Raw genomic sequence first — 13301 nt, forward strand, 5'->3', positions numbered from 1 at the left:
CTCCAATTTATCAACATCCTTCTTGAATTGTGGGCACCAGAACTGGACACAGTATTCCAGCGGTGTTTTCACCAGTGCCAAATACAGAGGTAAAATAACCTCTCTACTCTACTTGAGATTCCCCTGTTTATGCATCCAAGGACTGCATTAGCCCTTTTGGCTACAGCTTCACACTTGGAACTCATGTTCAGCTGATTACCCACCATGACCTCCAAGTCCTTTTCAAGATCACTGCTTCCCAAGATTGAGTCCCCCATCCTGTAAGTATGACCTGCATTCTTTGTTCCTAGACGTATACACTTACATTTAGCCATATTATAACACACAGTTTGCTTGCGCATAGATTCATAGATGTTAAGGCCAGAAGGGCCCATTAAATCATCTAGTATGATCTCCTGTATAATTCCACCCAATTACCCCTGTACTGAATCCTGTAACAATTTCACTGGGATCGCTCATGGAGTAAGGTACCATTCAATGTAAGTGTATCATAATCTAGCCCCAAATTCCTGCCACCCAAACTAGCTAGCAGCTCCACTCCTCGCCAAAAGCACTGATTAAAGCACATCTGGAGTTTCTATGCCCAGTGATTTTGGATTCACAGGGCTTAACACCAGAAGGGACCGTTGTGATCATCTAGTCTAAACTCTCGTAATATAGGATGGAGGATTTCATCCAGTGATTGCTGTGTCTGGCCCAATCATATATGATGAGATAAATCAAGAGTAGAAAAATGTTGAAGGACTGAGATCACTTCATTTTCTGAATCAGATTGCCCCAGTGAGTTCCCATTTTTGTCTCAGATTGTCCAGAGATTTTTCTACTTGGGCATAAGATCACTTGTATGAAATTCCAGAAGGATCGGTTTAGTCCAGGTGAAGTTAGAGAGTGAGACTAAAATAAGGCTCATTTCACTGAGGCGAGAGTCCCTTCATTGTTAAGTTTGCAACCAGCTTGTATTGTAAGTAGGAAATTCCAATGGAAATTGCGAAAATGAAATACGGAACTATTGTGGAATAGTTGAGGAACAACTTCCAATTTGCTGAAATTCTCCCCTTTTTTCCTGCCGTTTTCTGGACAGCTCTGGTGGAGCTGTGTGATTTTGCTGGGCACAAACAAACCTTAGCCCTTTCCAAAATTTTCTAAAGGAGCCATTTTTAGTTTTTTCCTGTCAGAAAGTACTTATGAAATATTTCAGGAATGCACCGTGTGCCAAGGAGAATTAACTCAAATCATGTGGAAGCAAAAGGAATTTTGATTTACGAGAGGGATCAAAATCACCCTTAGCAATGGGACTGTGGTTGTAACCTTTCCTATGAAGAGACTGTCCTCTTTTTGAGTTAAACACACGCCAACCGAACCAGGGTGAGAACCCCAGCTCCAGAGGTTCTACAAACACAGGCATGTCAGGTATAAAGGAAGAATCCTGCTACATACAGAAATACCTTTGTTTTGTTTAAAAGAAAAGGAGTACTTGTGGCACCTTAGAGACTAACCAATTTATTTGAGCATAAGCTTTCAAGAGCTACAGCTCACTTCATCGGATGCATTCAGTGGAAAATACAGTGGGGGGATTTATATACATAGAGAACATGAAACAATGGGTGTTACCATACACACTGTAACGAGAGTGATCATTTAAGGTGAGCTATTACCAGCAGGAGAGCGGGGGGCGGGGGGGGAACCTTTTGTAGTGATAATCAAGGTGAGCCATTTCCAGCAGTTGACAAGAACGTATGAGGAACAGTGGGGGGGGGGAAATAGTTTTACTTTGTGTAATGACCCATCCACTCCCAGTCTCTATTCAAGCCTAAGTTAATTGTATCCAGTTTGCAAATTAATTCCAATTCACCAGTCTCTCGTTGGAGTCTGTTTTTGAAGTTTTTTTGTCAAAGAATTTCAACTTTTAGGTCTGTAATCGAGTGACCAAAGAGATTGAAGTGTTCTCCAACTGGTTTTTGAATGTTATAATTCTTGACATCTTATCTGTGTCCATTTATTCTTTTACGTAGAGACTGTCCAGTTTGACCAATGTACATGGCAGAGGGGCATTGCTGGCACATGATGGCATATATCACATTGGTAGATGTGCAGGTGAACGAGCCTCTGATAGTGTGGCTAATATAATTAGGCCCAAGGATGGTGTCCCCTGAATAGATATGTGGACACAGTTGGCAACGGTCTTTGTTGCAAGGAATTGCACCATGATTTCAACAATTTCCATCCCACCATCAACCTCAGCCTGGACCAGTCCACACAAGAGATCCACTTCCTGGACACTATGGTGCTAATAAGCGATGGTCACATAAACACCACCCTATACCGGAAACCTACTGACCGCTATTCCTATCTACATGCCTCCAGCTTTCATCCAGACCACACCACATGATCCATTGTCTACAGCCAAGCTCTACGATACAACCACATTTGTTCCAATTCCTCAGTCAGAGGTAAACACCTACAAGATCTCTATCAAGCATTCTTACAACTACAATACCCACCTGCTGAAGTGAAGAAACAGTCTCACAGAGCCAGAAAAGTACCCAGAAGTCACCTACTACAGGACAGGCCCAACAAAGAAAATAACAGAACGCCACTAGCCATCACCTTCAGCCCCCAACTAAAACCTCCCCAACACATCATCAAGGATCTACAACCTATCCTGAAGGACGACCCATCACTCTCACAGATCTTGGGAGACAGGCCAGTCCTTGCTTACAGACAGCCCCCCAGCCTGAAGCAAATACTCACCAGCAACTACACACCACACAACAGAACCACTAACCCAGGAACCTATCCTTGCAACAAAGCCCGTTGCCAACTCTGTCCACATATCTATTCAGGGGACACCATCATAGGGCCTAATCACATCAGCCACACTGTCAGAGGCTCGTTCACCTGCACATCTACCAATGTGATATATGCCATCATGTGCCAGCAATGCCCCTCTGCCATGTATATTGGTCAAACTGGACAGTCTCTACGTAAAAGAATAAATGGCCACAGATCAGACATCAAGACTTATAACATTCAAAAACCAGCTGGAGAACACTTCAATCTCTTTGGTCACTCGATTACAGACCTAAAAGTTGCAATTCTTCAACAAAAAAACTTCAAAAATAAACTCCCACGAGAGACTGCTGAATTGGAATTGATTTGCAAACTGGATACAATTAACTTAGGCCTGAATAGAGACTAGGAGTGGATGGGTCATTACACAAAGTAAAACTATTTCCCCATGTTTATTTCCCCCACACACACACTGTTCCTCAGACGTTCTTGTCAACTGCTGGAAATGGCCCACCTTGATTATCACTACAAAAGCCCCCCCGGCTCTCCTGCTGATAATAGCTCACCTTAAGTGATCACTCTCATTACAGTGTGTATGGTAACATCCATTGTTTCATGTTCTCCATGTATATAAATCTCCCCACTGTATTTTCCACTGAATACATCCAATGAAGTGAGCTGTAGCTCACGAAAGCTTATGCTCAAATAAATTGGTTAGTCTCTAAGGTGCCACAAGTACTCCTTTTCTTTTTGCGAATACAGACTAACACTGCTGCTACTCTGAATCTTTTGTTTCCTTTGTAAGCTTAAACCAGGTGATAGAGGGTAGTATTCTAGCACACAAATAGAAAGACCCTGATCTTGCAAACATGTATGCACTTGCTTAACTTTAAGCACTTGAGTAGCCCCACCACAAAAATAAAAGTATTTGCAGAGAAACAGCCATAGTGCTCAATCTCACTCTCACCAAAATTAATGGCAAAAACCTCCCCATAATGTTAATGAGAGCATGAGTGAGCCTCTCACTGCTGACAACAGAAACCCTCAACTCTTGAAAGGCAGCACGATGTGGTGCAAAAGGCACAGGACAGGCAGGCAGGGTTCTCCTGGGTTCTAGTCCTAGCTCTGTGGGCGGTGAGTTGCTGCACCTCTCTCTCCCCTCCCAGCCTTTGTCTGTTTAGACTATAAATGTCTCTCACTATGGAATGTCTCCATGGCAGCCAGAGGTCTGACAGCAGCTCAACTAGACATACCCATGCTGGCTTTAATCTCACCCACATGGCTAAAAATGAAGACACAGCAGCATGGGCTTTACAAGCAATGTACTAGCGTTGTTAATCCACACTGGGGTCTGTGCTGACCTGGCTTTACTACTATTTTTAGCCGTGCTAGCTAGGTTAAAGCTAGTGCAGGTATGCTACCTGTACTGCAGTCGCAACTCTGATTGCAATGTGTGTGTATACAGCACCTGGCACAATGCAGCCCTCTTCTCAGTTGGTAAAACAGACTGTGTTCCCATTTTCCACCAGGCCTGGAGAACCAGCAGCCGAGAAGTTAATGTAAATGTACCACTAACAGGCTCTGATCTCACAGCAGATTCAAGCATGTCTTATCATAATGGAGAGACAAGGTGGGCGAGGTAATATGTTGTATTGGACCAACTTCTGTTGGTGAAAGAGACAAACTTTTGAATTTTCACAGACCTGAAGAAAACCTCTGTGTAGTCCAAGAGCTTTTCTCTCTCCCCAACGGAAGTCGGTCCAATAAAAGATATCACCTCATCCACCTTGTCTCTCCAATATCCTGGGATCCACAAGACTACAACAACACTGTAATGATAAACTAAGCTCAACTTCAAAGAATAGCTAGCAGAGCCATGTCCCGTTTGAGGCCTGTGGCTGCTGGATTTTATCCATATGGGTTGAAATCCACCCCCATGCAGAGGAAGAGCACATCACGGCCATGCCACGCTCGAGTGGTGCCTAGGCTTTGGGATGGCCCTCCGCCCAGGGGCACATAGGGCTCTGAGAGGGAAAGGAGCACGGGCTCTGCCAGACTGGCCCATCTGCACTGTAACAAAGCGGCAGGATGAACCGGTTACAGAAAGAGAGCCAGGTGCCAGCTGAGGCCTCTGGCAATATCGACAGGCTGCAGCTGCCATGGTTACCATGTGGCAAGAGCACAAACTGAGCCTGTCACAGAGTGGTTGCAAACCCAGCTGATGGGGGCAATGCGGACGGAGTGCAAGAGGCAGGATTGTGAAGTGACACAGAGCAAGAGGCTCGCCTCCAGCAACAGCCTAACCCAGGGGAATTCCGCCCTGCCTGAGCCCAGCATGCGTAGAGCAGGTAACAGGAGTAGAGAAAGAAGGGGCAACAGGAAGGATGGCATTGTAATCATAGCCTAGCCTTCGGGAGAGCTAGATTCAAGTGCCAGCTCTGTCACAGACCTGCTCACTGCCCCTTCATCTCTCTGGGCCTCAGCTCTCCACCTGTAATGATACATCCTTTGTGGGACTTCTTCACTGAGACTGTAAGACCCTCAGGATAGAAACGATATCTCTGCAGTGCCCAGCACAAAGAGGTTCTGATATTGGATGGGATATCTAGGCAATAATGGCATATGAATAGTTTTTAATAGTGGCAGTTTGTAGCCTAAGCCACAAAGCAATAGTGAAAGTCCAGATGTGTGCAGGCCATAGAAAGCTAGATGGAGTCATAAAAGGAGAAAGGTGCATTGCCATGCCATGGGTGAGATCCTGTAAATGAAGTCCCACACTGTCTTCCCAGTGCATCCTAACAAAGACTGTGTCTGTACTACAGACTTCCACTGGCATTGCTATGACGGTCAGGGGCGTGAAGAGGTGTGATTGCTGACCAGCAGGGCGGTGCTGGCAAAAGTCTGTCATGTGGACACAGCTACACAAACAAAAGTCCAGTTTTACTGGTATTGCTTGTTTTCACTCATGAGGGTTGGACAGTGCATATCTTAGCCAGGATAGCTGGGTCCACATTAAGAGCACTTTTGCAAATATAGTACATCCGTATTCCTAAATTGATAAAGCGCATCTAGTATAGGCATAGCCAAAGAGTTAACAAAGTAAGCACAAAGATAGAAAGAGAGTTATAAGAGGAATTCAGAGACAGGACTGCCTTCTGTAATCACACCGGACTCAGATGAACAAGGAATGTGGAATCTCCTCTGAAGCAGGAAGTCGGGGCAGATGGGTTAACGCATTTCATTGTAGCGATGATACAGAAAGGCAAAGACCCAAGGAGAGGGATGTAAATGCTTGCAAAATAGCAAATCAGAACCTATCTGCAAACAAAGGGGAGATGACAGCTTGCAAAAGAACCTTCAGCCAGATCCTCAGCTGGTGTAAATTGGCAAAGCGCCACTGACTTCAAATTAAAGTTTGGCTTCAGCAGAGCTACAGCGATGGGCACCAGCTGGGGTGCTGGCAGAGCTACACCATCACTTGCAGACATATTTTCCAGTGAGGGAGTTTGTTCAGGCCCATTAGAAACTGCAGACTATGTGGAATGCTGAAGCGCACCAACCAAGACACGTTACTATGCTAGCTAATTTTCAGAGCTATTCCAGCTTTGTTCACCTTTGCACAAGGAAGACACAGTGTATCAGTGAATTAAAAACTGCAGAGAGAATTTCAGAGTAGAATATGTCAGTTGAATGGAAATGTACTTATCTCAAAAGAAAAGCACTTTATTTAGCACAGTGTTTCTCAACCTTGCTGATACCAGGGACTGGCTTGCTGCCTTCCTAAACTGTGTCAGGGAGATCTCAGGGACTGGCACCTGTCCACGGACCAGTCACAGAAAAGCATTGATTTCGCACATAGTTGATGCTGTAGAATGATTTGCTCTGCCTAGCACATATGTGAAAATCTCATCTATTAAAAAGGAAAAACAAAAAAACCCCACCCAACTTGCCCCAAAGTATCTAAGGATGTCAGAAAAATGGTGTGTTTCACTGTATTTGATGAGAACTAGCACTTGACTGAGTGGTTAAAGACTGGATTGCCATGTGTTTGCACAAAGGGGGCAGAGGGCCGGCTGCATGATCAACCTTCACTTGGGCAATTCCTGACTTTCGACTACTTAGCGCAACACCATTAAAGGGATCCATGAAAACAGCCCCAAGAGGGCTCATATTTAAGGTGTCCGTGATTTCTCAGATGAAATCTGTTGAGCTAAAGTTATTAAAAATGAGTTCAGGGCCCCATGGTGCTCAATGCTGCACATATACATAGTAAGAGGCTTGGCTCACCGAGCTCACCACTGCAATGCCCAAGACAAAGGGGGAGAGGGGAAAGGGAGATAGACAGGGAAGAGATTTGCTCGAAGTCACCCAAAAGGTCAGTGGCAGAGCCCAGATTAAACTTAATTCTTCTGTGTGCTCTAACCATTAGACCACGCTAGTCATATTATGTATTTTTTTCCTAACGCTTAGCTGGATAAAGTGAGCCTGCAGTCTGAAAACCAAGCTGTTTTTTCCATTGCCTCACACCTCACCAACAACAAAGTATCTGCATTCAGAATTTAATTCACAAGGCTGTTGATCATGGGTGAGGTGGAGCTACGTTTGCTCAGGGCTAGCAGGGATAAAGAACAATAGCACCATAAAAGGCCTCAGTCCCGTAGTGAGATCCATGCAGGGGTAAACAGCAGTAAGAACTTATTTACAGGAAGTCAGCAGCTCTGGCTGACATTGCACACAAGCAGCAGCGCTGTTGAGGAAGGTGGTCACTTTTCAGACTAGGGCCCCATTCTAGTGTAGTATGAATGTTGTTGGGGTTGCATCTGCTGAGGTTGCATCTGGACAGATTCATCAGTACCTACCTGGCTTCTGCTCAGTGCAACGCAGCTGTAACCTGGCATAACCAGCCAGTTAACCTTTGTTTCTGGCTGATTTGTGTCACCAGAATAGCCCAAAGCAACCAGAGCCTGCTGGTGAATCCCAACCCTACATTTACAGACAATTACAGATCAACTGCAAAGGAAAAATATTTGCCTAGCAACCTTTCCATATTAGTCTGTGTCTGGTTAAAGATTTATTTAAAAACACTTTTCTTCTGCCTTTCCTTGTTCTTTGCAGTTTGCATTTTTGATACATGCTTTGCCCTCAGCAGCTCAGCAAGCCTCATATGGGCCCCAATCCTGCCTCAGATCCATGCGGCTGGATCCTTTAGCCTGTGCCCCTGTTCATCCGTTTGCAGGATCAGGGTCTTGGAGTGGGACTAGTGCGACAGAAAGGTGTCTTGGTGAGCTGTGATCTGAGCTCCTGCTAGTCCACCCGTCCCATCCCCCCCATTCCTTGTGTTGCTGGCCCTCTACAGAGTGGGGAATTTCACCCGCCGCGCCCCCCCCAGCCTCCCAGTACTCCATCTTGCCCTCCCCAAATAGCAAGGGCTTCAGCCACAGGGGAGGGGGTGGAGTCCGGGAGAGCAAAGCACTGCAATCGCCCACTGCCTCACCCACAGCAACTTACCAGAGACCAATCCTCTCCTCCTGTGTGACTCGGCAAACGCGGTTATCCGGGGCCAGCTGATCGCAATCTCCTCCGCTAGGCGAAACATGGATTGGACACGAGTTAGATGTGTGGCAGGGTAGGCGCAGGTGCTCTCTGGAAAGCAGCCACTCCCTCCCCTCCAGCCCCCAATATCAACAAAACACCCCAGTCTCTCAAAGCTGCAGCTTTGACTGGACTTCCTCTGCCCTGTGCTGAGAGGCTGTTTGTTCCAAACCTCTGCCCCCCCTGCCCCCCGCCACACACACACACATCCTCACTGTCTCTTCACCTGCTTCACTCCACACCTGCCCCATCCCCACCACTTCCCTACCTCTTGTGCCTGGGGCACAACGGTGTAGTCTCCTGAGGACCCAAATGCTTTGGTTTCATGACAGTCACTGGCCTCAAGGCTGGCGTAACTGGGTGAAACTGAATGGCCTGTATTATGCAGGAGGGCAGACTTCATGGTCTAATGGCCGCTTCTGGCCCTATGCTCTATGAACACATACCCAGCAAAACCAAACTTCTGAGCCAGTGCAAACATTGGGTCTCACACAGAAGTTGGCAAATCAGAACCACAGCTCCACAAAGGGCCAGACTGAACCACCTGCACCCGCCTGGGATTTTCCAAGCAATCTGACAGTCAGGAGCCCAAACCACATTCAATATCAATGGATATGGCCCCACGAGCCTAAGAGCCCTTCAATGTCAACACGTCAAGGAGGTTACAAGAATATCCTGCATCTTGGCAGCGGGTTAGACTAGATAACCCTTGTGGTCCCTTCTAGCCCTATGGGTCTATTATTCTAATATCCTGATACACATATTCTGGTTCACCAAAGAACGTCAAGTAGGATCTAAAATGAAAGCCACAGTCATTCTGGTCATTAATATCATTGTGAAACGTGCGTACAGACTATGTATAGACTTATGGATGTGTAAAGAAAATATGTTCCTAGAACTTGTATCAAGGCTGGGTCGACAAACAGGTTTCTGCCAGACCAGGGACGTATATTCACCCCTGTATCTCTCGTTCACATATAAATTAAGCATTGCAAGCCAACACAATGGAAGCGCCATTTACATACAAAGTCAACAGGAGACACAACACCAGAAAATGAACTCCAGGGGATTGTCCTGCCTATGGGGCAGACAATGAATTTTGAGGAACATAAGAGGAAGGCAAGAAGACACACTCCTTAATCCTGCATCTAGAAAGTTAACGGGCAGCACATTTACATTCATTAAAACAGGATGCCAACTGGACTTGGTTGGAAACCCTGCAGAAGGCTTTGGGTGAGATAAGACTGCCCGAGACAGGAGGTTAGCCTCTTAAGTTTAGTCTCTAGAAAGCACCTATAGCCTTAGTTTTATACGTAACCCTTCTGTTTCCATTATAATGACTCACTATCTCTTGAATCTTGGCCTTTGATAAAAAAAAAAGTACTGTTGTTTTCATTATACACATATCTCAGTGCGTGGTGTTATCCAAGGAGCTGATCCTGAATTCAATCCTTCAAGCTGGGCCTTTGGGGACAGTCAACCTAGGATTTCTGTGAGGGGACAAGGGGCTGGACGCTACAGGGGGATGCATCAAAGGGACTTCGGACAGGGGTACACTGATCTTTACCCTGCCAGGTGAAGTAAGGGCTGGCACAGCCCAGAGGAGATTGTTTGGGTGGCTAACGGGTGAGCACCAACAAGTCTCCCTCTTGCTGGAGGCTGGCCCTAAGGGGCAGATTTTAAAAGGTATTTAGATGCTTAAACCCATTTAAAAATCTGGCCTTAGCCTCCTTAGAAAATTGCAGCCCTTGAGTAGTAGCCTTGTTTCCCTGGCTTCAGCAGGTGAGATTGTAACTTTAGGCCCAGCCCTGACCAGAGTGTCATGCCAGCCCTGGGACTGTGCCTCAGACACACCCTTCTGAGTCACAATTCCTCCCGTTCACTCCTGGAGGGGGGAGTAATTTACAGCTAGCCTAGAGCGGCAATCAATTACTACCCCACCCCATGCTGGCTCAGTGAGCAGCCAGGTGATGAACCCAAGGCTACACCCATCGCCTGCTCAAGAGAAAGAATCAATGGGCAGGTAGCCCCATCTATTCCTCTGAGCCCACGAGAAGTGCGAGGGGGTCTGTCATTCCTTTGCACAGGCGTCATCTAATCCATTGGCCTGCTAGCGGGCAGTGCCCTCATCCCACCTACACTTGTGCACATGTTTAACACTACACAGGTGAGAAACGTTAAGCACATAGGCCTGGTCTACACCTACAAAATTAGTTCAAGTCTGGGAAAAATTCTGCACCCTGTGTGACATCATTAGGTCAGCCTAACCCTCGGTGTAGATGCAGCTGGGTGGACCTAATCATGGCATCGAAGGGAGGAGGATTAGCTACAGCAACAGGAGAACTCCCTTCTGATCCATTCTGATCGTCTCGTCTGACCTTCTGCAGAACACAGGCCAGGGACCTCCCCCAACAGTTTCTACCCCGAGCAGATGACTTCTGGTGGAGCAAGTCAGTGTAAGGTCTTGTCTATACTAGAAAGTTGTACCACTGTATCTTTACTAGTGTAGTTAAAGCAGTATAACCCCCTTTACTGTGGACACAGTATTATGGGGCTAAAGGTCCATATTACTGGTACAGTTTATTCACGTACAGGAAGGGGAATAAGCTATCACGGTATAAGGCACCTTTATAGCCACATAACTGCGTAAACACTACTATAATGCATCCGATGAAGTGAGCTGTAGCTCACGAAAGCTTATGCTCAAATAAATTGGTTAGTCTCTAAGGTGCCACAAGTACTCCTTTTCTTTTTGTGAATACAGACTAACACGGCTGCTACTCTGAAAACTACTATAATCATATCAATAAATAAATACTGCCCCTGAGTGAAGCAGCCAAAGTAGGGCTGTAATTGGGGAAGGGGATAAAATGGGCTCAGCACCCCCTGGACCCAGAACTGTGCAGAGGGACCCCCTCACACACACATGGACAAACTCTGGGGGCCATAGGACTTAGGTGGTGCCTCGCCTCCCCTCCCCCCTGCCATGTGGCCTTTAGGGAAAACTGCAGAGAGGAGCCAGCCAGAGACTCCAGTCACAGCAGTGACCTTTGGACATTCAGGGAACTGACTGCAGCTTTGACTGGACTTCCTCTGCCCTGTGCTGAGAAGCTGTTTGTTCCAAACCTCCCCCACACACACATCCTCACTGTCTCTTCACCTGCTTCACTCCACACCTGCCCTGTCCCCCCTCTTGCCTACCTCTTCCCTTTCATGTCCCCTCTCCCTTCCCTTTTCTTTCCATCTAGCTGATCCCTTCCTAACTAACCACTTCCCCCCCTCCCAGAACAAAAAATACCCCATGGCACTAACGTGTCATTTGCTCCCATCCCATCTCTCACTCTCCTGCTGTGTTCTACTCCTTCCCTCACCCTGGGTCTGTCTGGTCTATTTCAACTGTTCGCTCTTTGTGGCATGGACTATCAACTTCTCTGTTTCTACTGCACCTAGCACAATGGGGACCCGTTCTTGGCTGGTCCTTAGGTCCTACCACAATAAACATGATGATGATGATTATTAACAATAACAACATAGTTCTATCAGTACAAAAACTGTATCGGCCTGATTGTTTGCAGGATTGGGGCTTGAGGTGCTGGTCCTTGTACATCTAGGAGATGGAAATGAGCCCCAAGCAATTCTGAAATGCAAACAGCAACTGAGTGGACAAAACTTTGGCTCAGATTCTCTAAAAAAGAACAGCAAACCAAACCAAACAAAAACTATGACAAATATTCAATCCATATAGGCCGTGATTTAATATATATATGAAAATAATAATACAGCTTCGCAGAGATGTAAAATAAATTATTGAAAATAATACAAAGTGGCCTGGGGATTTAGGAAAAAGCAAATGGTTTAAAAAATATATAAATAAGCCGAAAATTTAAATATATATATACACACACACACACATATATGGGGGGGAGAAGAGAGGTACAGGAATTTAAATATAGAAAAGTTTTTAAAGTTACAAAATTAATGGAAAAGTGGTTTAAGAAAAATATAAAAAGAAAATAGAAATGGAGTGCTTTTTGTTTAGTTTAAAAAAAATAAAATAAAGAATAAAAGCACATGAACTGGTAGGAGAAACTTGTTCATTTCACTATGCCCCGCTCCAGCAGAGAATCATAGAATCATAGGACTGGAAGGGACCTTGAGAGGGCCTTGGGACCACTGTACTAATGGCAGGACTAAGTATTATCTAGACCATTCCTGACAGGTGTTTGTCTAACCTGCTCTTAAAAATCTCCAATGATGAAGATTCCACAACCTCCCTAGGCAATTTATTCCAGTGCTTGACCACCCTGACAGTTAGGAAGTTTTTCCTAATGTCCAACCTAAACCTTCCTTGCTGCAATTTAAGCCCATTGATTCTTGTCCTATCTTCAGAGATTAAGAAGAGCAATTTTTCTCCCTCCTCCTTGTAACAATCTTTTATGTACTTGAAAACTGTTATGTCCTCTCTCAGTCTTCTCTTTTCCAGACAAAACAAACCCAATTTTTTCAACCTTCCCTCATAGGTCATGTTTTCTAGACCTCTAATCATTTTTGTTGCTCTTCTCTGGACTTTCTCCAATTTGTTCACATCTTTCCTGAAACGTGGCGCCCAGAAGTGTACACAATACTCCAGCTGAGGCCTAATCGGCGCAGAGTAGAGCAGAAGAATTACTTCTCGTATTTTGCTTACAATACTCCTGCTAATACACCCCAGAATGATGTTTGCTTTTTTTGCAACAGTGTTACACTGTTGACTCATATTTAATTGATGGTCCACTATTATCCCCAGATATATCCACTATGACCCACAGATCCCTTTCCGCAGTACTCCTTCCTAGGCAGTCATTTCCCATTTTGTATGTGTGCAACTGATCGTTCCTTCCTAAATGGAGTACTTTGCATTTGTCCTTATTGAATTTCAT

At 45.5% G+C, this 13301-nt stretch overlaps 1 protein-coding gene across 1 annotated transcript in view; it reads right to left on the reverse strand.

The window, feature by feature from the left end:
• Window positions 1-13301, reverse strand: part of LOC144273975 (uncharacterized) — a 65408-nt gene that overhangs the window by 32377 nt on the left and 19730 nt on the right. Inside the window, exon 3 of the mRNA XM_077832703.1 lies at window positions 8299-8373. Coding sequence (XP_077688829.1) covers window positions 8299-8373 — 75 coding nt within the window. The remainder of the gene's footprint in view (window positions 1-8298; window positions 8374-13301) is intronic.

This window comes from Eretmochelys imbricata, chromosome 14, assembly GCF_965152235.1.
Source record: "Eretmochelys imbricata isolate rEreImb1 chromosome 14, rEreImb1.hap1, whole genome shotgun sequence".
In the NCBI taxonomy this organism is placed as follows: Eukaryota; Metazoa; Chordata; order Testudines; family Cheloniidae; genus Eretmochelys; species Eretmochelys imbricata.